The sequence below is a fragment of the Garra rufa genome, chromosome 6 (assembly GCF_049309525.1).
Source record: "Garra rufa chromosome 6, GarRuf1.0, whole genome shotgun sequence".
In the NCBI taxonomy this organism is placed as follows: Eukaryota; Metazoa; Chordata; class Actinopteri; order Cypriniformes; family Cyprinidae; genus Garra; species Garra rufa.
Window position 1 is genome coordinate 33,075,166 of NC_133366.1, and position 27,907 is coordinate 33,103,072.

The window sequence follows — 27,907 nt, forward strand, 5'->3', positions numbered from 1 at the left end:
AAACTCTTACTGACTGATTTAGTACTGACTGATTTACATACAGTCTACAAGACAAAATAATAGTTGAATTTATAAAAACAACCCAATTCAAAAGTTTACATACACTCACATAGTCATTGTTGGAAAGCGTTCAAAAGAACAAAAATGCTGAAAAACTAAAGAATCTGTGGGACCTGAAGGACTTTTCTGAAGAACCGTGTTCAATTTAACAGTTTAAGACAAACAAGGGACTCATGAACAACTATCACTAAACAAAAATTTTTTGGTAATTGCCATTACCTTCTCATTATTTCCCTATTGTGGCTAATAAACCTGAAGTCTCACCCATAGGCTTAAAGAATAAGGTGGATAGTTTTCAAGTTATTCGTGACAAAACTACAGATTTGTAAAAAGTACTTGACAGAAACAAACACTCATGCAAATCTTACCTTGCTGCCCACACAACTCCCAGTGTCCCATGTAGAGTTCATGTCATGGGTTCCATTCTCACCCCAGACTGGCTGATGGCTGTGAGTTCTGGTTTGGCTTTCATGGCATGAGAATGCATTTTGGTAATTGCCATTACCTTCAAAGAAATAAAGACAATGGTCATTCATCATTAGTTACTACGTACTACAGTAAAACATTTTACTCATTGTGACGGAAAACTCCTCACCTGTTGGCATGTAGTTGGTCTGTTCACTATAGGGATACTGACTGGCACATTGGCTGTTCATGTTGCTCCAAGGAAAGCTAGGCACAATAATGAGAAACATTTAACTTGAATGTGTATGGACACATATGAAGTAAAAAATTATACATACAGTCAAAACCAAAATTACTCAGACAACAGTTATAATATTCAATATTTTTTACTAGTGGGTGCAGGACAACTATGATTCACTTATGTAAGTTAGGATAGCAAACTAAAGTAAACTGTGACATAGTATACCCAAAAATTCTTCATTCAGTGGACTACCAGTAACATTAATACACATTTGGGACCAAAAATTAAGTGAAATTTTATGAAGTTTTGCTTAAGTGTTTTTTTGTTTAATTGCGAATGCGAACTTGTTACACCAAAGACTGAACTAAATTAAGAATTGCTTTGTAATTGGTCAACAAAGTATTGATAGTTGTGTAAATAGTCATACTAACAGTTCTGAATTTGGTTGATTGTAATCCATTACATACCTTTGTATCAAGTTATCTGACATTATCACAATGAATCTGTTCTGAAACAGTTGAAGAAATGTTGAAGGTGTCTGAATAAATGTTGGTTTGACTGTATATAATAAAAATAATTAAAAGCCTACAAGACATACCTTTCATATCCTGATGTGGGATTCTGAGGGACGAACGGGAGAGATTCGGTCATGTTGTACCTGAATTCATTGGTTAGAGGAACTGAAGCGGGTGACCACGTCTCTTCGATCACATTAGAGCCGATTATGTCTGGTGAAACCAAAATGCACAAATCGCATTAATAAAACATGATCACGCATCTTAACAGTGAACCTCTTTTAAGCATGAGATTTGAAATGGTCCACACCAATGTTTTTGTCCACACCTGCGGCTACGTCAGCGAAGGTGTGAGGAAGTGCAGGAGCGGGACAGATTTCTTGGCTTTGGCATGGTTCCCTGACATATAGATTGTTCATGCTGTGGACAAATGTATTTATAGATCAATCAATCACTTTTAGAAATCTTAAGTCAAAAACAACAACAAACTTTGACAATTTGTTTATTTTACCTTTGAGTTTTGTAGGTATAGTTCATGTTCATGTAACATTCCCGATCTTTTGGATATGGGTTGTACTGGATGTTCTCTCCTAAAAAAAAGTTTCAAATATTATTTTTTAACTTGTTCTGGAAAACGCAGTGGAGAAAGAGTCGTTTTCTCTTCGGCTTAATACAAAAGTGTGTAGCAAGCGCATAATCTCTTACTTCTGCAGGGATGTCTGTTTGGGTCTTTTTCTCCCTCTATGCTGCTGGCACTGCTCCAGCTGCCCCAGGACCCTCGGCTGGCTCTCACACTTCCTGATGAACTACTTGAATCAGAGCCTGACTCCCACTGCAGACGTCGCTCTGGACATTTACGCCTAGGTCTGCTCAAACACGTGCCTGTGTTTGTGTAAAAGGAAACAGTTTAACAAAACTGATTCTTATTAAAACTGATGTAGATCAGCCCTGTATACAACCGATCAAAGTTTGGAATAATTACTTTTTTGAATGTTTTTCGAATTTGTGATTTTTAATGCAATTTATTTTTGAGAAAGTAAAACATCAACATCATTCCTTCAGTCTTCAATGTCATCTGATCCTTCAGAAATCGTTCTAATTTGCCAACTTGGAGCTCAAGAAAAGTATTATCAATGCTGAAAACAGTTGTGCTGCTCAATGTTACAAATTATTTGTAATTTACACTGATTTCTAATGGTTCTTGTAACACTGCAGGCTGAAGTGATGGCTGCTGAAAATCACAGGAATAAATTACATTTTAAAATAGAAAACAATAAATATACAATTCATATGACAGGTAAAAAAAAATAATATGAGCAAGCGATTCAATCAAATCTTCATGGATATAAGATGTCCCTCCCCATCTAAATTAAATATTTATACTTACAAATATACTTGCCATTTTATACTTATCCTCTATTCATTTACTTAATGCTTGTTTTCTAAAAAAAAAAAAAAACTAACACTAGCTTCTCTGTTTAAATCTTTATTTATTATACAATTAACAAAAAGCAAAAAAAAAGGCCTCTAAACACTAGCTTGCTTTTTCTTTTTATTTATTATATAATTTATTTAAAAATACTATGCTACGTGTACTGCGTTAGGCTAACTGAGACTCATAACACTTGCATGTTATTGCTCTTTTGTTGATTTTGATTGCTTCCATTGTCCAATTTTGTCGCTTTGGATAAAAGTGTCTGCTAAATGTAAATGTAAATACTTAATTTTACTTTCAAATGTGTTTTGTGTCGTCTTCAACAACTGTAGCGACATGACATTATTATGTTTTTAGGGACAATACTATGATATCATGCACACATACAGGGGTGAGACAGAGGAACCGCTGTAAATCACTTCCTCACCACTGTGTTTGAGAGGGCTGTCTGAGTTGGCTCCTATTTTAGGTAGTTCAGGTTTCGTGTTGCGGGTTCTAGCAGCATTGCGTTGAGATTCTCTCTCACTCTCTGTCACCATGACAACGCTGTTTTCAGGAAGCCTGTTGGATTACCGGAATGAAACATTTAAATACATGGGGGGGAAAAAAAGAAAAGAAAAATGTAGTAGTAGTAGTAGTAGTAGTTGTAATATTAACATTAATAAAATATCTTAACATCTTTGCTTATTACATTTTTCAATTGTATTTATACATCTAATTAGACTGCAAATTCGAAAGTATCCAAAGTTTGGCTTATAACATCACAAAACTCCCATTCACAAAATTTTAAATCACAAATACTAGCCTACTGATGAAAAAAAAACGGGATGAATGTTAACTTCATTATTTTTTAATTCTAACAAATAAGTTCTTGTTAAAAACTAACCAAAATGAAAAATATTTTGCTTACAATTTCTGCATATATCGGTACTGATATTGGCCAAAATGAGATAAAAAAATTTCAGCATATCGGATATAAGCAAAAATCCAATATAATGCATCTCTATACAGAAATAATGAGGCACACGTGACGTTTGCTGTGTTTTCAGCCTCTGCTGCCTTAATATATGAAAACATTAAAGGGATAGTTCACAAACATTAAAGGGATAGTTCTGCCAGCCAAATAATATGAGTGGATGGGCACCAAACCTTTAAAAGTAAACAAAAACATGCACAGACAAATCCAAATTACACCCTGCGGTTCGTGACGATAAATTAATGTCCTAAGACACGAAACGATCGTTTTTTGCGAGAAACTGAACATTATTTATATCATTTTTTACCTTTGATACACAGCCACGTCCATCTGTCCTGAGCACGAGTTTAGCATCCGGCTTGTGACATGTGAACGCGCTCTGGCATAGTATACGCAAATGCCGGAAGCGATCTGTCACATTGTAAACAACACTCATTGTTTACACAGTGCACAGAGATTGTGGGTATAGCGGCTATTCAAAATGGCAATTACTTGCGCTTATCCTGATTGTTCAAACCGATTTAAAGCTAAAAGATTACGTTTGCTTGCGCTAACTGATCCGGGACTTTTCACCGATTTCCCCTTACGGCGTTTGCGTATACTACGCCAGAGCGCGTTCACATGTCACGAGCCGGATGAAAAGCTTGTGCTCATGACAGATGGACGTGGCTGTGTATCAAAGGTAAAAAATTATATAAATACATAGTTCAGTTTCTCGCAAAAACCGATCGTTTCGTGTCTTAAGACATCAATGTATCGTCACGAGTCTCAGGGTGTAATTTGGATTTGTCTGTGCATGTTTTTGCTTACTTTTAAAGGTTTGGTGCCCATCCGCTCATATTATTTGGCTGACAGACTGCACCGGTTTTCGTTAAAAATCTTAGTTTGTGTTCTTCTGAGGAAACAAAGTCACCTACATCTTGGATGCCCTGGGGGTAAGCAAATAAACATCAATTTTTTGGGTGAACTATCCCTTTAATGCAAAAACATAATCTCTAAAACTTATCTAAGATTCACTTCATGAGCATTTTATGGTTTCTTTTGAGATAAACTATCGTCATATCATATACAAACAGATATTTAAAGGTCTTTACAGCAACTCATCTAAATAAAAGTTTGGTTTAACTTAAAGATACTGTGACAGAAATATATTACTCAATGTAATGATACTACTACTACTACTACTACTAATAATAATACAATTATTAAAACATTATTGTATAAGTAATATTTACCAGAACAATTATTTACCAGAAATTTATTTACTAGAAAAATACAATAAAACAATTTATATTTTTCAATAAAATCAATGTTTTTGCTCATTAAATGTAATGAAACCATTTAAAAAGGGATTCATGAAAATGAATGGAAAACAGAATTTAGTAGAAAAAAAACTAAATTTGAGAAAATTTTGTTTTTGTTAAACGTTTAATAAATTGCTGTAAAATTGTGTAAGTTTTATGATTTTAATTAATTAGGACATGCTTTTTGATTAATATTTAATTTAGCGATTAAAACAGTCAGAATTAAAATAGAAAGAAAAAAAAACAATACAAAAAAATTAAATGAGTTTTGGGAAAAAATAAAACAGATTTCACAGGGCCCTGTAACTAACATCTTAAGGTTTAAAGCTGATATGTGCAGATACTTACCCAGGAATGAGCTCAGCTGCCTTCCTGCGACTCCTGCCTATGTTTTTCTTTGCTTTGGTGTTGATAGCTGACACTCCAAGTTCGGCATCTTTCTCTGGTCTCTTCTTTTGACTGCTGCCTCTTTCTGGCTTCTGAGTGAGCACAAAAAAATAATTTGTCTTAGTGAGGTTAAAGAGAAAGAACCTTAACAATGAAGAGCATATTAGAAGTGTAAACTAAAATACGTCTCTTACCTCTTCATCTACATGATCCCTTTTTTCTGCATTATTTTTTCTTTTACACTCTTTGTTTTCCATTGCTTCTTCTGCAGGTTGAGGGATTCTGCTTGCTGTGATGTTTTCAGGTAATCCAGGAAGTGTTTCCATAGGAAACATATCAGCTGGCAATGTCTTGTCCTCTATGGATTCTCTAAAGTGCTCTTTCTTCTCAACAGGGAGAAGGGTTTCATCTAATATATCATTGTTATTGTTATTGTTATTACAAACTTCTGGGTCTAACTCAAACATGCGATCTCTATCTTCATCGGTGGGAAGGCTGCAATAGTCTGAGGAAGCAGGAACACTAGCAGCGACAGTTGCAGGGCTATTTTTATATCTACTGTATAGGAATGACACCTTAGTTTGTTTCTTAGGAGGCTGGGAAGAACCTCCAGGAGTTTTCTTGGATGAAGACTGTGACCGAATTGCCCCATTGGCCACGGCTGGAGATCCTCTCCCTTTGCCTTTGTCAGAGGGGTGACTTGTGTCTGTGTAGTTCTTACAACTGCCTTTTCCTCTACTAAAGAAAAAGAGAAGAACAAGTAATTAAAAATGGATCTAACTCACAATTTTTTGCATGTTTTAATCTGGCTAAAGAGTCAAAAGAGCCAAGTTGCATGTCCTTATGATGTTCTGATACAGAGATTGGTTATTCTTATTATCTTTTCATTTCTGTGCGTAGAGGTAAGAGTTTTTAATACGCCTCTCAAACCTATTATATAAAATATTTTGAAATAATAATAAAATATATTTACATGTTGTGCATATGATTTCCTAATGATATAGAGTGATGCTGTCTCACCTGACACCATTTGAAGAGCTGTGGTTGACATTGCTGTTTTCACGAGGTACAGAGTTGTGATTGCTACGTGGACTTGGTGTAGAGAAGTCACTGAGAATGTTCTGAGCTTGACTGAAAGCCATCAGACACACACCAGCTAGAGAGGAACTGCAGAGAGAACAGGTTTTATATTAATGCATATAATCCATTTACATGCCCAGGGTAACATGTTGTGGGTTTAGGTCTGAATATGGACTACTAACCAGGTGAAGACCAGTGTGATAACCCAGAAGGACTCCTCCCAGCTGGGTCCTGGTACCACCTGAGCACACAGGGGCAGCATGTGGTGAGGAAGTGTCACATTGAGGGTGAAGTGGAAAAGGGAGCCACGCTCTGTCACTAGAGTCAAGTCTCTGATCACCCACGAAGATGTGAAGTCTGGAGTAAATCTAGAGAGATAAAGAGAGAACAGTTGCGATGAGGAGAAAATAAAAAGAAAAAACAAGCATGATGTTGACCGTGGAATTAATATAGTCCACCCAAAAATGAAAATTCTGTCAGTATTTACTCTCCCTCAAGTTGTTCCAAATTGATGAGACTTACTTTATTCTGTGGAGCATAAAAGATATCATGATTTTCATTCTAAATTGCCTTCCATTGTATGGAAGTCAAAGGGAACTGAACTGGTCACCAGCATTCTTCAAACAATTATCTTTTGTGTTTCACAGATGAATGAGATGCAAACAGGTTTAGAACAACAGAAGGATGAGTATTTGATGACAGTATTTTCATTTTGGGTGGACTATCGTTTGTGCTCTATCCTTTTAAGAAACAAGGAGATAAAAAATGGCAAATGACAAAAGGAAGGCAGAGAGACATCATAGCCAAACAGAACATTACAGAGTTAGTTCATCCAAAAATAAAAACTAGCCCATTATTTACTCATCCTCCAGGCATCCTAGGTGTATATGACTTCCTTCTTTCAGACGAATCCAATCAGTTATATTAAAAAATGTTCTGGGTCTCCCAAGCTTTATCATGGCAGTGTGTGGGTGTTTCTCTTTATCAGTCCAAAACAAGTCCAATAAAGTACATCCATCCATAATAAAAAGTGTCACACACACAGCTCCAAGGGGTTAATAAAGGCCTCCTTTAGTAAATCGATGCGTTTAAGGAAAATATCCATATTTAAAACGTAATAATCACTTTAATCTATCTTGTGCAAACTGTTGTACACGGAAGCCGTTCCGGGCAGATGATGTGGGATGTGCGGCATTGCGCATGCGCCACTGAGAAGTGACAAAAAGAATTTCGATATAAGCCAAGAGGAGACTGGTTTTACTTTACTAAAGGAAGGAAACTTTGCTTCCTTTGCTCCTGTAAACAAACATTGGTTTTCACGAGACTCTCAGACGCATGCGCAACTTCAGCCCAGAACAGCTTACATGTACGACAGTTTGTGCAAGCTAGATTAAAGTGATTATTACGTTTTAAACGTTTATTGGACTTGTTTTGGACTGATGAACTGATGAAGAGAAACACCCGCCATAATAAAGCTTGGGAAAGCCAGAACAATTTTTAATACAACTCAGACTGGATCTGTCTGAAAGAAGGAAGTCATATACTCTTAGGATGCCTGGAGGATGAGTAAATAATGGGCTAATTTTCATTTTTGGATGAACTAACCCTTTAAAACTCAAATTTATGCTTTAAAAATCATATTCATAATCATAGCAGGTTTCATCCGTAGTCTGTCCATTTAAAAGTCTGCGTTTAGCTTCAAATGGCGTCTCTGACGACAATACTCTATAAAAATATAGATTTGCATTGCGATTTATTCCATGGATTTTACTCATTTCCCTCTACTTGTTACCAGTGTTTTTCTACCAACACAATGTGCGTGCAGCTGGCAGTGATGTAACTGTGACGTCTATTCCAAATTGGTTTATAGAATAGACAATAAGAATGATAACTAGCATTAAAAAGAGAATCTAAAATGGGGCTTTAGGAATATGATGTTGTCTGTTGCAGTCAGGCACTTTGGGTCTAAATCATAAATGTACTATTTTAATTCTTCAATTTGCATTTTCTTTTCAACTTTCAAACAGGCTTTCACACTACTCTCAATGCATTTGAATGGAGCTAAATGAATGGAGAATTCACCCCCTTGATGAAGACAGCTGTGTTTAATGGGTAAAATTATTAGCCAAGGAGGACCAAGATACCCAGAAACACAGCCACAGCCATATCACCCTGCAGCCCAAGATCGGTTGCTCACTGAAGCTAAGCAGGGCTGAGCCTGGTCAGTACCTGGATGGGAGACCTCCTGGGAAAACTAGGTTGCTGTTGGAAGAGGTGTTAGTGAGGCCAGCAGGGGGTGCTCACCCTGTGGTCTATGTGGGTCCTAATGCCCCAGTATAGTGATGGGGACACTATACTGTAAAAAGCACCGTCCTTCGGATGAGACGTTAAACCGAGGTCCTGACTCTCTGTGGTCACAAAAAATCCCATGGCACTTCTCGTAAAGAGTAGGGGTGTAACCCTGGTGTCCTGGCTAAATTCCCTCCACTGGGCCTAGTCAATCATGGCCTCCTAATAATCCCCTTTCATTGGATTGGCTATATCACTCTCTCCTCTCCACCTGTAGCTGGTGTGTGGTGAGCGCACTGGCGCCGTTGTACCGACGCATCATCAAAGTGGATGCTGCACACTGGTGGTGGTTGAAGAGAGATCCCCCATATGATTGTAAAGCGTTTTGGGTGTACGGAAATACATAATGAAAGCGCTATACAAATGCATCATCATTCATATCAATTAGAAATCCCATTGGCAGTGACTTGGCTTGTATAATGTAATATTATGAAATAAACTGGTTGCGTTCAAAACATTTTAATTTGTCAGAATACACTTATGATATTTTTGGTATTTATATATTTTTTAAATTGGTTAAATTGGTGGTGTAGGTATGAAATATCCTAGAAGGGGTAGGCATCAGAAAACATAGGTAACACTATGTTACTATCCTAAAGTCATTTGTGTAACATATACTGTATATATTATTTAAAAAAGGGATTGCGTAAGACCTGCACTTTGCTTCAAATATTGATATTAAATAGCATGCATAGTAGAGAAAACAGCTGAAAAGACTTACGCAATAGTAATTTCTGAGGACGAGTTGTAGTCCACTTTGAAAGATCTGCAGTGTTGTACTTCAAAGCCATAACCTTGACATTTATATCCATTAATGTTCATGGATACTACAGTCAATGGCAACTCGCCCGCATTCTCCACTTTAAAGCTTTTCTGGATGGCAAACAAGGGCTTACTTGATCGTAAACCTGAGAAAAGACAAGAGAATCGAAAATTGGTAACACTTCATAATAACGTCCATTAACAAAGATTATGTAATGCTTAATAGATCAATAGTCAAAACATAATCAAATGTTATACAACAATTAAAAGCTAACATTTTTGCTGCTGTCGAAGTGTGATATGGGTAAGATTTGGTAGTATGGGTAGCTTTAAGGGTTGGTTAAGGAATCGGAAGTGTACAGGGGTCAATTTGATTACTGTAAGGGAATTATTACATTGTTTTGCTAAGTAAGTTCTCATGAACAATTGATTTGTTTTCAACTGTTAAAGTGTGATTCAAGAAATATCCCGTTGGGTGCAAAACAAGAAATATCCATGAAGAAATGTCCTTAGCAAGCATTTAGCTAAATTTAAACGACCCTTTACACAAATGTTGTTACAGTAGCTAAACAAATAATTAATAAATGATGTGTACATGGGGTGAATTCAGGTCATTTGGGACATATTTTGTCACTGAGATGCTTGCTCATAAAGGTACGAATGATTAGTAAACATTTACAAATGATAAATAGTCTCAACTTTAGATTGGGTATTGCAAAAACAAACAAATGATTAATAAATGATTTGTTAAGATGTGTAAATAGCAGAAGTCCCACAACAAACAAAGACCAATTATATGACCTTCACAGACTGTGATTACAAGTTAATGAATAATATGTAAATATCAATAGTTTGTGAAGTGCTTAAAATGACTAATTAAGCTATTTTTTTCACTTGTTAATGTAAAAATACCATTAGGTAATATAAACCGAAGTTTAACAAGCATTTAAAAGAACATTAACAAATAAGCTCTTAATCACTGTTTAATCTGTTAAAATTTGTAAATGTTTAAAAACTGCATGATTGTAAGAATTGAAAGTTTAATGACATTTGTAAGCATTAACTAATGATCTGTTAAGCATTTTTTTTTAATATATTTATTAATGAAGCTTTTAATCATTGTAAACCATCCAAGTTATTTCATGATCAAGTGCATGATCATATTAATTGAAAGTTTAATGACATTTATCAGCATTTCAGTTTACACTGAATAACGATCTGTTAATCTCAAAGGGTACTTCAAATAAATATTTTAGATCAAAGTGTTCTGCTGACAAAAAGTTCGGTAATTCAATGCAACTAAAATCATTGAATTTATTAAAAAAAAGAATTGAGAACAATCACTTCTTTTACTAATATTCGTGTATTTTTCAACAAACTCTTAGAAATGACATGTCAGGAGAAGCTCAGTTTACCATCTCTGCACTCCATGAGGGTTGACTGGGGCACGTTAAAGCGCAGCGAGGCTGCAGGCCCGGGGAGCTTCCCTCCAACTCTCAGGAGCTCCTTTGCCCCAAACCCTTTAACCAGAACCATGTCAAACACAGTCAGGTTGTTCCTGTTAAAAAAAAGATACATCCACAATTACTGCGTGCTAACAACCAGCATAGAAACTCATAGCAACGCACAGAAAACAACAACAACAACCACAAAAAGTAAAGGCAGTGTAAATGGTGTAACGTAACGGCTCGCACAGAAGTCACTTTCAGACCAAGCAGAATTTGCCCACAAAATTTCACTCAGCAACGGTAAATGTGATGGCACTTTAAGGCAAAACATTTTGTATCCAGTTGCTAAAGGGAAAAAAGTAAACGCTGCAAATTGTTGCATCATGTTGCATAATACATACAAGGTTCCTACTATAAAAGCCCATGCCACTTCCTTATAGTATGTGCTTACTGGATAGGAATCTTTCACATTCAAACCAAATTAATATGTTAAACAAATTTATAAATAACTCAATGTTACGTTAAAACCTCAGTTACAAGTCATTTGGGCATAGCAATACCTGATGAGGAGCAGTGAGGTAACATGCTTGTGTTCTGTGGGTTGGTACGCCACAGAAACCGTCCTTGACTCCCACGGCTGAAGAAGGAATCTCAACACAGTGCCTCTCTCACTTTCCTGTTTGCAAAAACATGAGTACATTATAACCAGAGTTACCACAAGACACATTTACTGCACAACGTACACTGAATGTGCCTAGCAAGGCTATTCAAAGTTCATGACCTCACCTTGTGATTAGTAGCCAACAGAAGAAACTCTGTTGTAGTGATATTCACAGACAGTGGACTAATATTAAACCTAGAACAGATACATATATAATGTGAATTCAGATGTAATTTCATATTAACAGTGCTGTTAACTAAAACTACTAACAAAGAAAGAAATACATTGGGAACTAACTAAACCAAAAAGTAAACTGAAGTACTACATGATTATTTCTGAAGTAAAAATGAGCAATGTATGTGTAAATCCATATCTTATTTACATGCTGACATTTGTATGTATAAGCTTTTAGTTACCCATAAGAGATGATCATACTGTACTAGATATAAAATTTTATCTTTATATATGTATATATACACATTGTAAATACAGTATTTTACAGAATTTAGGCCATATGAGTGTGTGTTTACAATTTGTACCATTTGGTCAACATGTCAAGGGCTTCAAGCGGAACTGGGTATGAGGAGAGTGTTCGGATCTCCACAGATACCACTGAACCCGTTGGGTTTTTCAGAGTGAAATTCTTCACCTTAAGCAAAAGTACAACAATTTTGCAATTCAAATAGTGCTACTAGGGTTAAATGCATAATGTGTAATTAGTAGGGCTGTCAATCGATTAAATTTTTTTTTTAAATCGCGATTAATCACATGGTTGTCATGAGTTAACTCGCGATTAATCGCGCGTTTTTATCTGTTCTAAATGTAACTTAAATTAATACTTTTTAAAGTTTTTAATACTCTAATCAACATTGGCATGGACAAATATGGATGCTTTAAGCAAATATGTGTTTATTGTTAGTGAAACCACTGTTTACATTATTTGCAGGACAGGGCAGCTCACTTCTTCTGAACATGCAAAATGTACATTACAGTATTACATTTGTTTGCCTCTAGGTGCCCACATACTGTCATTTGATGAGGCCAAGTTCTCAACAAAACTGTTTCCATTGTTATATTTTAGTATTTCTGTTATCAGACAACCAAAGTAATATGAAATAATAACTGAAAAAAATCCTGAATTATTATCATGATTCAATCGCTGAAAAGAATAATTTACAGGCATCTGGACATAAGTCACTATTCTCTGCATTATTATCGTTGTTTTTAACTTCATGTTTGAATGCCTTCATGATCCTTTGACTTTTTAGGAGTCTACCCGTTTAAAGTTGTGTGATCGCAAAAACCTGCTTCTTTTATTTTTTTAAGGTATTGTTTTCGTTCTAATGTACTGATTCGAGAGCCTGGTCTCATGAAAATGCACACTAGCACGATTTTCTGTTTCTATTTGCCGTGCTATTAATAAGCTGAAATTAACTTTGGCCTGCATATGATATGCAATTATGCATGTGTTTGACGTGCATTTAATACGCCGTTTTCGCTTGCATACTCGTATGTGGCTTTACGTATCAACCCCACAGCACCAATAACGTAAATCCGACTCCGCTTACATTCATAAAACATGGCAGAAGTGCCGGTATGCAAGTACGCAAAAGGATAAAATACAGACGTGCCTGAGTACCGGCCCACTTCAAGCACTGGAAGCAACATAATATCTGGTTTAACTGAAAGCGTTGCTCCACTGCCGCTCGCTGAACAGAGCAGACGCAGATATAAAGAGAGGGAGGTGCGCGCGCATTGGGAGACCTCGCGCTCATTCGGCAAAACTGGAGAGCCTCAGAAACTATATTAGGTTTGTCCAATTATGTGTTTATGTATTGTTGCTAGACACTTTTCGCTAGGTTGGTAACATTGTGCATCCATTTCTTTAACTGCTAGGTAGTGGGTCAAACAGTAAAATGCGCGCTGCGTTAATCGCGCGTTAATAAAATTAGTGCCATTAAAATGAATTAACGCGTTAATTTTGACAGCCCTAGTAATTACTGATTTACATTAACAGTTCAAACAATGCTAAATAAAAATCCATGTGACGCATCAAAAGGTGGCATACTTGATTGACATTTGAGGATTCTTACTAAAGATGCTTTGCAAAAAACATTTGGGTTCAAGTTCAGCAGATCATTATTACTGATTTACATACCTTACTATCATTGACAGGTGTGGCCCCAAAGTCCAGGGGTGAAGAGTGGTCTGCAGGAAGTCTGGGCCATCTTAAAAAAAAACAAAAAAAACAAAAAAAAAAAAAACAAACACACAAGACAGATAAAGATGAGTGAATGCATATATGCTTGAAAATCATACAAAATAAGTAGCCTCTCTGCCTCCACAGTTTTGTTTCTACCTTCCAGCATATCTACCTGCAAGAAAGCTCTTTGCTACAGTGCCACCGGCTACAGAGTGAAGAGGCCAGACTGCTGTCCACTCTCCAAAGAGATGAAGAGGATTCTGGGAGAAGGGATTGCTGCCACTCAACACGTCCTGCACAGAAGAACATTCAGGAGGTTTTACAGACAGCAAGTTCATACACATACAAACCAAAATACACTACTATACAGCAATTTATTCCATTAATTTATAGGTTTCGATAATTGACTACAACAATGCTACTAGGAGGCAAACAAGTAATAAAATAATCTGAAACAACTAATAATTTATACTTCTTTTTTAAATTTCCTTCCTCGCAGGGTTATTAGAGAAAGGTAAAACAATAAAAATCATTGTTACTTGAAGTAAAATTAAGCAAAAGTTAAGCGAAACAAAAATAAAATTTAAGAAATGTTAAGTTATTGTATTTCCAGTAGTTGCCATTTCTAATTATGTAGTTAAAAACAAAAACAACACAAATTTCAAAAACTTTACATTTAAAATTAGAATAGAATCTAGACAAAACTAAAATTACACTGCTTTCCTGTTTGTTTCCTACAGATTATAACAATCTAAGTGTATGAAGTTGCAAAATTGTAAAATTGTGATTTCTAGACCTAAAAAAATAATAATGTAAATTAATAACATCTTGCAATCCTTTATCCTTAATTCTTATCCAGCAAATAATGATGGACTGGAAGAGTCATGTCAATTCAGTGAGTAAAAGCCACATTTTTATTAATTATTTAGCTTTTTTTCAGCATTTATAACTTTTTAAAAACTTTTTAAAATTACTACTCTCCTTTAATATATTTTTTAACCTGTAATATAATCCTGTAATGCAATGAATTTTCAGCAGTCTTTAGTGTCACGCGATCCTTTAGAAATCATCCTAAAATGTTTGGTGCTCAAGAAACACTTCTTTTTTATTATTCATGTTGAAAACAGTTGTGGTGATTAATATTTTTATAAAACCTTTGATGGATTTCAGGATTCTTTAATGAATAGAAAGTAAAAAAAACCCAGCATTTCCATGAAATTTAAATATTCTGTAACATTACTGTATTCAACTGTCTTCACTTTATCAATGCATTGCATCCTTGCTGAATAAAAGTATTTTTCATCTGATTTAATCACTGCAGATTCAGTCTTAAAGAATGGAGTAGACGTTTAAATTTTTTTAAAGTTCTTATTTTTATGAATTATTTAGCTTTTTTTCCTCATTTATAGAAACTAGATTAAAACAAGTTTTCAAAAACAAAACTAGGATTAAGGGGCTTTTTAATTGTTTATTTCCTTCTTAATGCTATTCCAGCATCTATGGCCACTAAGATCCACTGGTGTAAAAGAATACTTAATACTAAATGTGTCTAGGTGTGTTTGTCTCACCTGCTCTGGACAAATGGAGAGGACACAGCCGTTCACACTCCTCAAAAGACTCAAACATAACATCGCCCTGCCGAGGAAAGAAAGTGATCAATTCAAACAAAAAAAGAGCAAAGTCTGATTAATAATAAATTACTGTCTATGGGTTTTCTTTTCAATGCATTCTGTCTATGCAGCAGAGAATGAATTTAAACCACCATCAGGTTTCTGTCAACGCAGCAAGAGGACATAAACCTTATCTCTGTATTTGAAAGCATGTTTAGTCTTATTCAAGAGTTTTTTATGCTGATGTAGTCCAGTTTACCTTTGAGGCAGAAGAATATATTTGGAGGTGAAGCTCCATTGGAATCCCCACATTGGTTGTCAAGGTAATTGTGGTTCTGAGGTTTGTGGGTAAAGATTTGCTGAGTAGTTGAAGAGACAGAAGCTTCCAGCTTCCAGGGCTCACTTTCAGGGCCTTTGTCAAATTTACAATCTATAAAATGGGAAAAGTTACATCATTACATTAATAAAGCTGTGTCAACTAAGGTTCTGGACTAATATTGTATTTTCTTTTTAAATTTTGTGTACTGCTAAAAACAAAACAAAACAAAACAAAACAAAACAAAAAAATAGTATTTAGTTGTATTGTGTATTTAAGGACTATGGTCCAAAATGTACTCAATATCTATATTTTCAAGCTGAAAAAAAAAACATTCTTAATTTAGTCCCCAAGTGTCTTGCAATCTGTTCTAAAGGCATGTGGCCACAGAACATTCAAGTCTATGGTGTTCAGGTAAACATTACCTTAAAGAGTTTATGTTGGGAAAGGGATATGTTAGTGATTCTGAAGGTGAAGGGGAAGGGGTTGGACAGCCAGAGCTCAACATGCTCTGAGCCTCTCTGCTTCTGTCTGATTTGAACTAAAGAACTCAGCTCAGAGTTGGACCATCTGAAACACAGAAAGCAACAACTGAGATGCATTTCACTGTTTTTTTTTAATTTATTTTTTTATTTTGAGGAATACTGAATCTGTTTTTATGTGAGTAAGATGATTTAATGCATGTTCACATTTATACTAGAACTAAAGTAACATCTTTAGGAGACGAGAGCTTTCAATCAATAAATGAGAAAAATGTAACTCTCTGTTTTTTGGAGAAAACAAAAAACAAAACTCAAACTCATTGTAAATTTAAAAGTAACACATTACTAGTTACTTGAAAAACATTAAATAATTACATAACTCAGATTACTTGTGTACTTGCTGTCCAATAGTGATTTCAATTTTGTTTAAATAAGGATAATGTTAACGATAAAAGCATCAAGGTAACTCAAGCTTCTTAAAACAGAATTCTTTACCTGTCTGTGCTTTCCAGCAGTGGATATAAATTCACTGTTCTGTTTGCTAAAATCTGCAGGCTGAACTGATTTGGACACCTTTTACTTTTAGCTGACAAAGAGCCTGAAACCAAAAAAGCAAAAGACAATCAAATAAACATGCATCAAATCATAGCATGTCCATAATGAACGATCAAAATGCACATGGGAATTTTAGGCTACTGACGTCTACAGAAGAGTGAAGCCACTTGAGTAAAATTAGTAGCGGAAGGCTTGAGCAGCACTTCAGTGAGTTCCACACTGCTGTCTGTTCTTGACAAGAGCTGGATCTCCTTAAAACGACACAAGACAAGTCATGCAGCATGATCCACATGTTTAGAAACCATATCAATTTATATGCATAATTAACCACATCAGAACCTGTGCTGTCCTGTGTGCACATACCTTAACAAAGAGCTTTTTAACCCCTGAGTTCAACATGAACACTCCTATTCTGGGATCTGCTGGAATAAAAATACATAATTAAGAAACACAATATAGAAATAGGTCCATACTTAACATGGCTTGGAAAAAAATAACACATGGCAGGAAAGCCACAAGGTGGTGCTATGATACCAGGGATACGTTTTTTTGTTGGGCGTCGGTGTTTCAAATCCAGGTAGGTGTAACTCCTGAACTAGGAAGTTATGTTTCCCTTCTATCTCATTATGTGTTTGAATGACACTTTACTCCAGGACAATTTTCTTTGAAAATTAACACGCACTTAAATGATCTGTAATTTCATACTAAACTATATTTATTCATTTATGCCTGAGTAATTAACCTATTGTGCCTAAGGAATATCTTAATAGAGCAAAAACATTTCTAGGTTTAATACGGAAGTAAAATGGAGTCTATGCTCATATTAGGGATGCTCATATTGACCGTTTAACTGTTAACCGACAGTAAGAATTTTAACCGATTATTAGTATCAGTTAAACGGTTTAAAAGGGTTTTTTTCTTTTCTTTTTTTTTTTTTTTACGTTTGCTGCATGGTGAAATTTATGTTTACTCACGTGCGCGTGTCGACATGTGCAGTGTGGCTGTACAGACATATTTCGATTCACCTTTACTTAGTAAACTGATGTAGTATATGCAACTCAATGGCAAGTGGCGATATTGAGTTATTAGAGAGTGAATGCGTAAGTGAATGTATTCAAATTCTGAATGAATTATAGTCTAGAACAGGGGTTCTCAACCTTTTTTAGGCCGGGCCCCCCTCCTGCTTCGGTCAATTTTGCAAGGCCCCCCCCCCAGTATACACACACACACACACACACACACACACACACACACACACACACACACACACATATATATATACAGTTGCAATCGAAATTATTCAACCCCCTTGACATGCAAGACATTTCGTTCCAGATAATTTGTTTTTCTAAACACAAATCTACAAACGCATTAGTACACTATTAGATAAAGTATTTTAATACACATTTGAGTAATTCTGAGAACATAAATTGATAAATAATGAAAAAAAAAAATCGAATTGGCTCTAAATGCTCATTTTCAAAATTATTCAACCCCCAAAATTAAAATTTGGTGCAGAATCTTTTATTATTTAAATCCACCAATAAACGCTGTTTGAAAGTGTTTAGAAGCGTTGATCACCTCTCTACTGCAATCTTGGACCATTCCTCGGCTGAAAAAGCTTTTAGATCACGGATAATCTTTGGTTTTCACTTTGCCACTGGTTTCTTCAAATTTGACCAAATATTGTCAATGAGAATTAAATCTGGAGACTGAACAGGCCACTTAAAAACATTCTGTTACTGATCCCTGAACCAAGCATAAGTAGATTTGGATGTTTACTTTGGAATGCTTGTCCTGCAGGAAAGTCCATTGATCATCATCTTCGGTCTTTGCACCAAAGGCATCACAATTCTTGGCAAAATGGCCTGATACTTCAATGAATCCATAGTTTCCTTCATACGGTCATGTTTTCCACTTCATGCAACAGTAAAACAACCCTTTGACCATGGAGATAGTGTTCTTCTGCTCATTAGTTTTCCCTTTTTTGCACCAGACATACCGCTGATCTATACGTCCAAAAAGTTCTAGTTTGGTCACATCACTCCATAAAACATTCTTCCAGAACTCCACAGGTCTATCCAAATAAATTTTAGCATATTCAAGCTGACCTTTTTGTTCTTATTGATCAAGAATGGTATTCGGCAAGATGTCTCAACATGAAGGCCATAACTGTCTAGTGTTCTTCTTATACACTGCATTAAAACGTTTTTCCTCCTATCGTTGGGTCATCTTACAAGCCTTTGGTTGTACATTGCAGGTTTTTCTCAGTTGGTCTGATCAAACATTTTATGAAATTGTGCATTTTTGGTTCAACACCCTCAAAGGTTTTCTGGTACAACAAACTTTAAACTAAGGAATAAGGCTTAATGTCTTAGAAATCTTCACGTAGCCTTAGACTTTCTAATACAATAAAACAATTTCTTCTCTATGGCTTTTGTGAAATCTCTGTTGACTTTACCATATTTGCTACTCAACTTCAGCACATGCATGGGATAAATGTATAGATGTGTAACATCTCAAGCTGATTCAGTTTTTTAATAGTTTCTAAAGGCTTAAGGAAGCTTAGGACAATTTTGTTCCCTACCATAAAAATAAATGACTTAAAACTGCAAGCTTTTATTTGTAAAGTACTGCAGTCTCTGGGGGGTTGAATAACTTTGATTGCAACTGTATATACATATACATATACATATACATATACATATACATATACATATATATATACACACACACACAGGGTGTGATTTGTGAAATAACCAGAGGGGGGGATGCTTTTGAAAACTTTTTTCTCTCTCTCCATAGGCAGAGGTTGACCAAACTAGTGTAATCTGTTAACAACGCGCATTATATACCCGTCTTTTTAGGCAAGAACCAGCTGAGTGTCAGGTCATGAAATGTTTTTAATACGACGGAAGCTGTATTATGTGATCACAATTTAATAAAAACATTGTAAGTTAGGTCTATAAATAGCAATGATTTATTTTCAAACAACGAATAAATTTTATAGAGAAGGTGAGCAAGGTATCAACAGAGCTTTTTGGAAACTCTGAATCAGTAAACCACTGCGTCGCACTGTATCGAAGCGCTCTAATCGGATCGCGAATCATTTGATTCAGAACGTTCAACTTTAAAAGCGCGTATTGCGAATAATTTGATTTAGATCGGGACGTATAGGAGCGGCTTCGCGGGACGTTAATTAAGCAGAGGCAGGGATGCATAGACCAGAGGGAGGGAAACCCCCCCAGTAAATCGCACCCTGTGTGTATGTATGTATGTATGTATGTATGTATGTATGTACAGGGGCGGATTTAGCCATTTTGGGGCCCAAGGCAAACACAGACATGGGGCCCTCTACATATTTTGTTCCTCTTTGTAAAACTGTAAAATCGTATTCTCATAATATATTACATGTGCAATAATATTTATTATCTATTCACAAGGAAGAGTTGCCATTTGTTCTATTTACCTTGGTTTCCAAGCAGAATCTCCTAACTATCTGTTTGCTGCTGCCTAAATTGGAAAAGTTGTTTATTGTCTTCTATCTTGTTTTACTAAAGCGAGAAGAAACACACGCCATAAATCATGTACATGATCAATATGGACACATAAATGTAAAATGCTGTATTACAGTCTTCGTCATAATGGCCAAAAGTGAACACGGAAGTGCTGTTACCTCCACAGGGCTTGAAATGAACTTTTTTACTTGGTAGCACTGGTGCCCCTACGTTCAAAAAGTTAGGAGCACCAAAAATTTTTTTAGGAGCACCCAATTTGTTTTTAGTAATGCACGATGCTCCGATCTTGATTATTCATGGCCGATTTTGATTGTCGATCTTTTACAAGCAAATGGGCTAATTCTGAAAGCCTTTTTTAATATATTTATGTTATGCCTTAAGCAAGGGACAAGAATGAAGCTGGTTAATTTCTCTATTAGAGCCATTTAAATTAGAGGCAGCCTCTGTATTTTTAAACAATCTACAGTAGAAATGACAAAAAATAAATGACAGTTCGTTCATAGTGGTGTTGACAAATGCAGCCATAATCAAAGTAGGCTACTCTGTTAATATTCAAATTGCAAATAGAGACCGAATTTTTCAAGCATGATACAGAGCTATAGACAACATTATCATCTTATTATCTGCTCACATACTAATAACAGCCTAGATATTTTATGTAGCCTAATTTGCGCGCATTGGGAAGTCACTCTCTAAACTTGAGGTATTAAAATTGCTTTTGAATGTGCCTGCGCGTTTTATTTTTGGTTTTAACAATCGCGCGAAACTCTCGACGGCGCTGAGCATGATATAATACAAGAGATTACTTTAACAAAGCCATTTGAAAGTAGGAGGACACCAGTAGGAGTTACCATTTGATGTGGATGTATGCTGCGTTGTACAGTATTGAGACGGAGGCGCCAGAATGTATCTGACAGAACGCTGTAGCACTAAATATAGAATATTTCTTCAATCACTTGTGCAGTTCTGCAGCAGATGCGACGTGAAATAATGGAATAGTCCAACAGTGTGGTGTTCGAGGGAGGCGCCAGTTTCCATAACATGTATTCTATAGTATTCTGATTACTTTTTAGAGAATCTTTGACATTTGCCATAAAGTAAAAAAAAAAAAAAAAACCTCGACCAAATTTTTTTGAGGGGGCCCCCTTGCAGCTAGGGGCCCAAGGCAACTGCCTACCTTTGCCTAATGGCAAAGTCCGCCCCTGTGTATGTATGTATGTATGTATGTATGTATGTATGTGTATATATAACACAGATTTAAAGCTCATGAAATCTTTAGTTCAGACATTCTTTACAACATCAGATTACTTTTTCTTAAGTGCACCTGTCATTTAAACTGGACTGACTGCATGTTTCATGCAGCCAAGAGATGAAGTAATGACCTGCACTCCCGGGGGGGTATAGGTTACTTTTACGGGTGGAAGTGGGATAAAAGATGAATGTCGTGGGCGGGAGCAGGACAAAATAACATACATTTCTGCGGGAGCGGGACGATTTTTCTGCAGGACAGAAACTTGCGGGAGCGGGACTAAAAAATATGTCCCTTGCAGGTCCCGAACCGAAAATTGAAATTGAGATTTTTGTGATGGTGTTTTTGTCACGGATCTAACAGTTAACAGGCAGCGCTCCAGTCTATCCGTACAGCATGTCCACAAGTTAAAAACTAGGCACACTGAGGTATAGGCTGGCCTGCTACTGTATATATTTTTGTGTCCGACGGGAAGAACAAGACCGGTACCGTTCTTCAAAGCGTCAGTGTGTTTTAGTTTTGTCATCTTAATTAGTTATTTAATTTATATATTCAGTGTAGGCCTATATGTTATTTATTTTATTCAGATTTTCTCTGTTCAGAAGCGCTGCTGATGCGTGATAATTTGAGTATATGTCAATACAGTTTTTGTTGTTGCTCTGTATGCTGCTGTTTGCACGTTAAAATAAAACATTTGCTTGTATTTTTAAATGTATCATCACAGATACTCGTGCATTCTATTTTTATTTTAAACTAATTTATTATTCAAATTTTATCAGTTAACGGTTAATGTTCGGATAACGAGCAGCGGTTGTCGGTCAGGAAAATTAACCGAAATGAGCATCCCTAGCTCATATCTAACAGTTTAAAGAGTATCCTGGAGGTTTTCAAAGCAGAAATTAAATTATGACAAGGTGTCTCCAGGTGATAATTTTTGCCACATGTCTGTGGTTCAGATGAAATAACCGACTCATTAGATCATTCAGTAACTGAAAGTTAATGCAGCCTCAGAGTGTGCATTCGTTTTCAGTGGTATGTTAGTAAATCTAAACTAAAATGCCTTTCCAGCAAAACAGAAATAAGTATGTGCAGTAAATTTAAATGTAGTATAGTTTGATAACATGCACACTAACATTAACCTATTTAATCCCACCGGACACCATAGTGACCGTAAAAAAAGGTTTTCATTTAGAAATCTCTAAAAACCATACTGACTGATGTTTTAGTGCACTTCCTGCAAATATGGAAAAAATAAAGTTAAAGTTAAAGTCAATTAAATATGTGCAGTTTTACATGATTAGTGCAAATTGTCACATGACCAAAGCAGCTTATTTCCTGTTTGCACCTTGAGAAGACGATTGCTACATCAAAGCTCCAAAACGAAAGGCTAGTAAAGTATGTTACCATAAAGATATGGCAAAGATTTTTGGTACACATTATCTTTAAGGTGTCTAGTATCAATATATGAATTCACATATATTCAATTTTGTCGAGTGTGGTCATTGAATGAGTAAACATGTTGATGGTCACAATAGTGACCGTGGGATAACAGTGAATTTAGGTATACAATATAAATCCAATTGCAATTGTTAATGAAAATGACACTAAAATGTTGCAATGACAAAAAATTGCACTAAATTAAAAATTCAAATGTTACAAAGAATTTACAATATTGATGTTGTAAATACCGGTAGCACTAATATAAAAATTTGGTCTTATGTTTCACAAAAAAAGGAACAATTTTGAAATACGTTGATGGTTGTATTTTCTTGTCTTTTATCTCAGTGTTCCTATCAATAATGTATAAGGTTTTTTAAGCATAATAATAACCCTAGAATGTGATCAAAACTGTTTAAAATAGCTAGGCTAAGATATAAACCAATTACACCAACAAATGAGACCTACCATAAGACATAATTTTTCAGACATGTTTCCAAAAACTTTTAAATAATTGATTTCAAAGGGTTACTAATGACTCATCATTTGGATATTTTCATGTCTAAGAAAAAATTGTGATTAAACGGGTTAAAAAGGTTAAATGCTTGAGAGTGAGTACAACTTCTTTAAAATGTGTCTTTGTAAAATAATCATTGTACCAAATGATTAATTTAAATGTAAGTACATAGTAGTTAAGGCCACCCTAATGTGAAGTGAGACCAAATATTCTGTAACATTACAAGTGTCTTCACTTTACCAATTTATTGCATCCTTGCTTAATAAAATATTTTTTTTAATATGATTTAATAACTGCGGTTTCAGCCTTAAAGGATGGATTTGAAAAACAAATCTGAATTGGGTGCAGTGTAAAGAAAGCCTTGTAGGCCTTTTTTTGTTTTGTATACATCTCTGCCTCAATTATTGTTTGTTTATAATGAATCTATTCCATTAAATCCAATTATATACATAATATAGTTACGTAGAGTGTGGTATGTTTGTGCTTTCTCTTAAAAAGGAAAAACCTCTGATGTTGTTGTGGTTCTGTGGCTATTTATATGTTATGACATTTTTACTAGGACACTTTTTATGATCTCGCCTAGGGCCCCATGAACCCATGAGTGCAATCTAGCAGTCCAAATGGAAAAGTGTAAGTGGAAACGTGTTAAAACAGAATCATGCCAACCTCACATGGGGACCGTGAAAACACGATGGACACAGTGGCTCTGAACAAACTGCCCAGTGACACATAAATTGTTTTTTTGTGTGTGTGTGTGTGTGTGTGTGTGTGTGTGTGTGTGTGTGTGTGTTGTATGACTATCATAATGAAAGAGGGTCAAAATAAAGTCAAAAGATCAGCAGGAAAAATAAATGAAAGCCAAAAATAAATAAAGCCAGCAAAAAATTTACACAAATATCACTGGGAGGATTTGAATCAAAAATCATGTCATGCATTTCTTATGTGCAGCATAAAACAAATGTTAAAAAAATAATAATAACTTTAAAATATGAATAAAAGTATAAATGGACATACAGACAGCATCTTCTGGTGGTGGGAGGACCAGCAACACCACAATATTCTCTAGCACGTATGGCTTGAGTTTGTCCAGGTGGTTCGGCCTTTCCCCTTTTTCAGAAAGACTGATCTGAAGTGCAATTCTGCCCTCTTCGGATACTAAACACCAACCCTGTGAGGAAAGAGAGAGAAACATAAAGGCTGTAGACAAATTTCATCAACACGCCAGACACCCGTCAACACAAATCACAGGAATGCGAAGCGCTCCAACTAAACAAGACGTGCCATGTCTCAACATTCATTCACCAACAACTTGTAAATCAATGCAACTAAAGCTGTCACCTGACTAGATGATTATGTGTGTAAGCTTCATTGTAAAAAAAAAAAATTAATGTTGGTGTTCATGGTCTCTGAATGGATAGGTGTTAACAGCACCATCAACTCCCAATTGAATTATTAGCTGCGTTCCAACATGTAGTTCCAGGACTTTCAAACAAGGACTAATTGGAAGGAGACCTCTAATGGGGAGCTATACACTTAAGGAGGCTTTTCCTTCTTGCATTCGCACCTACAATGATAAACCCATGGGGACGCAATCTAGAGATGTTGTTTCTGCGAACAATATGGTTATGCTAAACAGGAAATGGAAAAAACGTGTTTTTTGCATCACGCAATACAATAGCAACAACAACGATAGAGGATGTCAGGCTTGGACCTGAGCTTTCATTATTCTCTGGATGTCAGTTTTATGCCTTTAACAAGGGACAATCAGTTGAAAAGCAAGAAAACCATAAAAAGCACAAATACATTAGTACAACGGCATTTTTGTGGCATGTTAAAAAAAATAATTCTAAGATTAAAGTCAAAATCGTTCAAGAATAAAGACAAAATTACGAGAATAAAGTCTAAATGTTTTGAGAATAAAGTCAAAATATTTTGAGAATATAGCGAAAACTACAAGAAGTAATTCGTAGCAATTACAAAATTAGTTATAATTTTTTGAGCGTATATTCTAGCCTTTTGCTCATGCAAACAGCCTGGATTGGGAGCACCGGGATATATTTAAGCTTTCAAAATTGGTCAGTTTTATAGCAAAATACAAACAATATGACTATTACAATAATGTTTTTTTTTTCAAGCTCTTTAATGTGGTGTGACTGATCGTTGTATTCGCCTCAGTTTAAGCGGCATGTGTCATCTTTCAGATTACAGTGAGACATTTGTTTCATGAAATTATACTATACTGTTTTTTCATTCCTTCTGATGTTCCTTCAAGTTTATATTGTGCTATAAACTTGAAATAATGAGGAAAAACACATTTATAATTTGTATTTCGAGATAAAACTGACAGAATTTGAAAGCTGAGCTGTTATATTAAAAGCAACAAAGCACAAAATTATTGCGATTAGGCCTACTGAGTGGCTGGCATGCTACAAATAATGAATAGAAGACGTTAAATATTATTTCCAATCATCTACTGTATTATACCGTGAAGTAAACAGCTTGTGAATAGTCACTTATATACTTCAGAAAAACAACAAAGTTATGTTAACGAGTTGGAGCCGACTTCAACCTTTAGAACATTTTATTGTTGTTTTTGATTAAATACATGTGAGGAATGAAAGATTGGATGCCACAGACGTTTTTGCAAATAGGTGGTGGAATTTTCACAAAGAAAACTGTATAATTCAATGAAACAAAGGTCTCATTATAACCGAAAAAAAGACGATTGATTCACATGAATACAGAGGTCTGTCACGCCACATTAAAGGGTGTGAAAAACACATTATTGCAAGACACATTTTTTGTATTTTGCTATAAAACTGACAGATTTTGAAAGCTGAGACTTTGTTTTTTTATTAAAAGTACCAAAAGCACAAAGCTTATTGCTATTATTGGATGGCTGAAGCACTAAATAGGCCTAATGAATGAAATTGAATATGTGAAATATTATTTCCAAGCATACTTTCCCTGTGAGTATAACACATGGTATGATTTCTGCTAATAATCCCACATATATTCAAATAAATTCCAACGGCCTGGCAACTTCTCCTGGTGCTCCCAATCCAGACCATTTGCATGCACAGGCTATACTCTCAAAATATTATACCTTTAATTGCTACTATTTAATTTTTCTAATTTTGACTTTATTCTCGAAACATTTTGACTTTTATCTTGTAATTTTAGATTTTTTAACATCACACAATAGAGCAAACCTATAGTTCCTTAAATGTGTAAGCAGTGCAAGTAATTAAGTAATTTCTCAAGGCCTGTTCACAACAAACTGAATATTTGGTATGAAAATACGGCACAATTTTAGTATGCTGTTTGTTCAGAACAATGCATAAAAACAGGTTTTAAAAACATGTAAATTCACTCTTTAAGTGGGTGCGTATAGAAAAGCAGTAATATGACAGTTATTCCTGGAGACAAAGCTCTGCACAACCTTCAGTTTCTGACACCTGCTTGTCCTGGAGAAGAAATGAAGTCAAACCCTTTTTACATGTTTTCATACTGTACATTTTTGTATATGCTGCGGTGTTTATCAAACAACACCAACTACAAGAGTACAGAAACACGAGAGCCAGTTCCAATTTCTTTTTCTGCTATTCACTGACGCCAAGCATGTGACCATAAGCGTGAATATTATAGCTTGGACACTTTTCTTTGCAGAAATGAGAACATCTCTGTATAAAAATGTTGCATTTATGACATTCAAATGTTTGTCTCAATCTGAACAGATGCATTCAAATAAACACCCGTTCATTCAACTTAAAATGTTTATCGCACAAAGTTTTAGTACCAAATATTAGTCTTGGTGTGAACAGGCCTTAACACAGTTCCTGAAATTGGGATTACATCTTACCTGGGGCTGATTATAGAACATTTTTGGTAAACTGCAGTCAAGCAGCAAACCTAAAATTGTTATATTAGAAGCATCTTCCTGCAGGAGCAAAAAAGAAAAGAAAAAGACCATTAAAATTCATCAGCTCAGAAGCTCTTTTCAGACAAAATTGTGAAAAATGATCACAAAAATATATCTAATTTACATGATCAAGCAGACGCTTTCATCTGCAGCAACTTAATATTATAACAACACATAATAAAACACATGAAAGCCCAATTTTTTGTGAGGCTGTTTCAATAGTGAACAAAGAAAATCTTTTAAATGTAGATGACTCTAAATAAGGCACCAATCACGTCAACTTTTTTGTTCATTCTTTATGTGTTCTCCATTAAGGATGTTAACTTTCATTTCCTCTACCTCTTTAGGAAACATGAATTATTCAATGCATTCAAGACCATCAGTCACTAAGACGGGCCCCTATAAAAGACAGGTAGTCATCTTCATCTACAGAAGTGCTACTGAAATTACACTCTAAAGCTAGTGGCTTACACAG

The 27,907-nt window shown here is 35.4% G+C and overlaps 1 protein-coding gene across 3 annotated transcripts in view; it reads right to left on the reverse strand.

Moving 5' to 3' along the window:
• Positions 1-27,907, reverse strand: part of tmem131l (transmembrane 131 like) — a 70,755-nt gene that overhangs the window by 1,736 nt on the left and 41,112 nt on the right. The window contains exons 8-33 of one of the 3 annotated variants that reach the window (XM_073842097.1): positions 27,373-27,450; positions 24,525-24,678; positions 17,153-17,208; positions 16,935-17,040; positions 16,730-16,832; positions 16,178-16,322; positions 15,696-15,866; positions 15,395-15,461; positions 13,999-14,119; positions 13,782-13,851; positions 12,163-12,272; positions 11,749-11,818; positions 11,523-11,638; positions 10,930-11,072; positions 9,474-9,660; positions 6,586-6,771; positions 6,344-6,490; positions 5,518-6,061; positions 5,285-5,415; positions 3,084-3,217; positions 1,927-2,103; positions 1,733-1,811; positions 1,532-1,641; positions 1,305-1,434; positions 656-732; positions 429-565 (exon numbers count right to left, since the gene is read on the reverse strand). In XM_073842097.1, the coding sequence (XP_073698198.1) occupies positions 429-565; positions 656-732; positions 1,305-1,434; positions 1,532-1,641; positions 1,733-1,811; positions 1,927-2,103; positions 3,084-3,217; positions 5,285-5,415; positions 5,518-6,061; positions 6,344-6,490; positions 6,586-6,771; positions 9,474-9,660; positions 10,930-11,072; positions 11,523-11,638; positions 11,749-11,818; positions 12,163-12,272; positions 13,782-13,851; positions 13,999-14,119; positions 15,395-15,461; positions 15,696-15,866; positions 16,178-16,322; positions 16,730-16,832; positions 16,935-17,040; positions 17,153-17,208; positions 24,525-24,678; positions 27,373-27,450 (3,549 nt within the window). Of the gene's footprint in view, positions 1-428; positions 566-655; positions 733-1,304; positions 1,435-1,531; positions 1,642-1,732; positions 1,812-1,926; positions 2,104-3,083; positions 3,218-5,284; positions 5,416-5,517; positions 6,062-6,343; positions 6,491-6,585; positions 6,772-9,473; positions 9,661-10,929; positions 11,073-11,522; positions 11,639-11,748; positions 11,819-12,162; positions 12,273-13,781; positions 13,852-13,998; positions 14,120-15,394; positions 15,462-15,695; positions 15,867-16,177; positions 16,323-16,729; positions 16,833-16,934; positions 17,041-17,152; positions 17,212-24,524; positions 24,679-27,372; positions 27,451-27,907 lie in introns of all 3 variants that reach the window. The other 2 variants (XM_073842098.1, XM_073842096.1) reach the window with 2 other exon arrangements.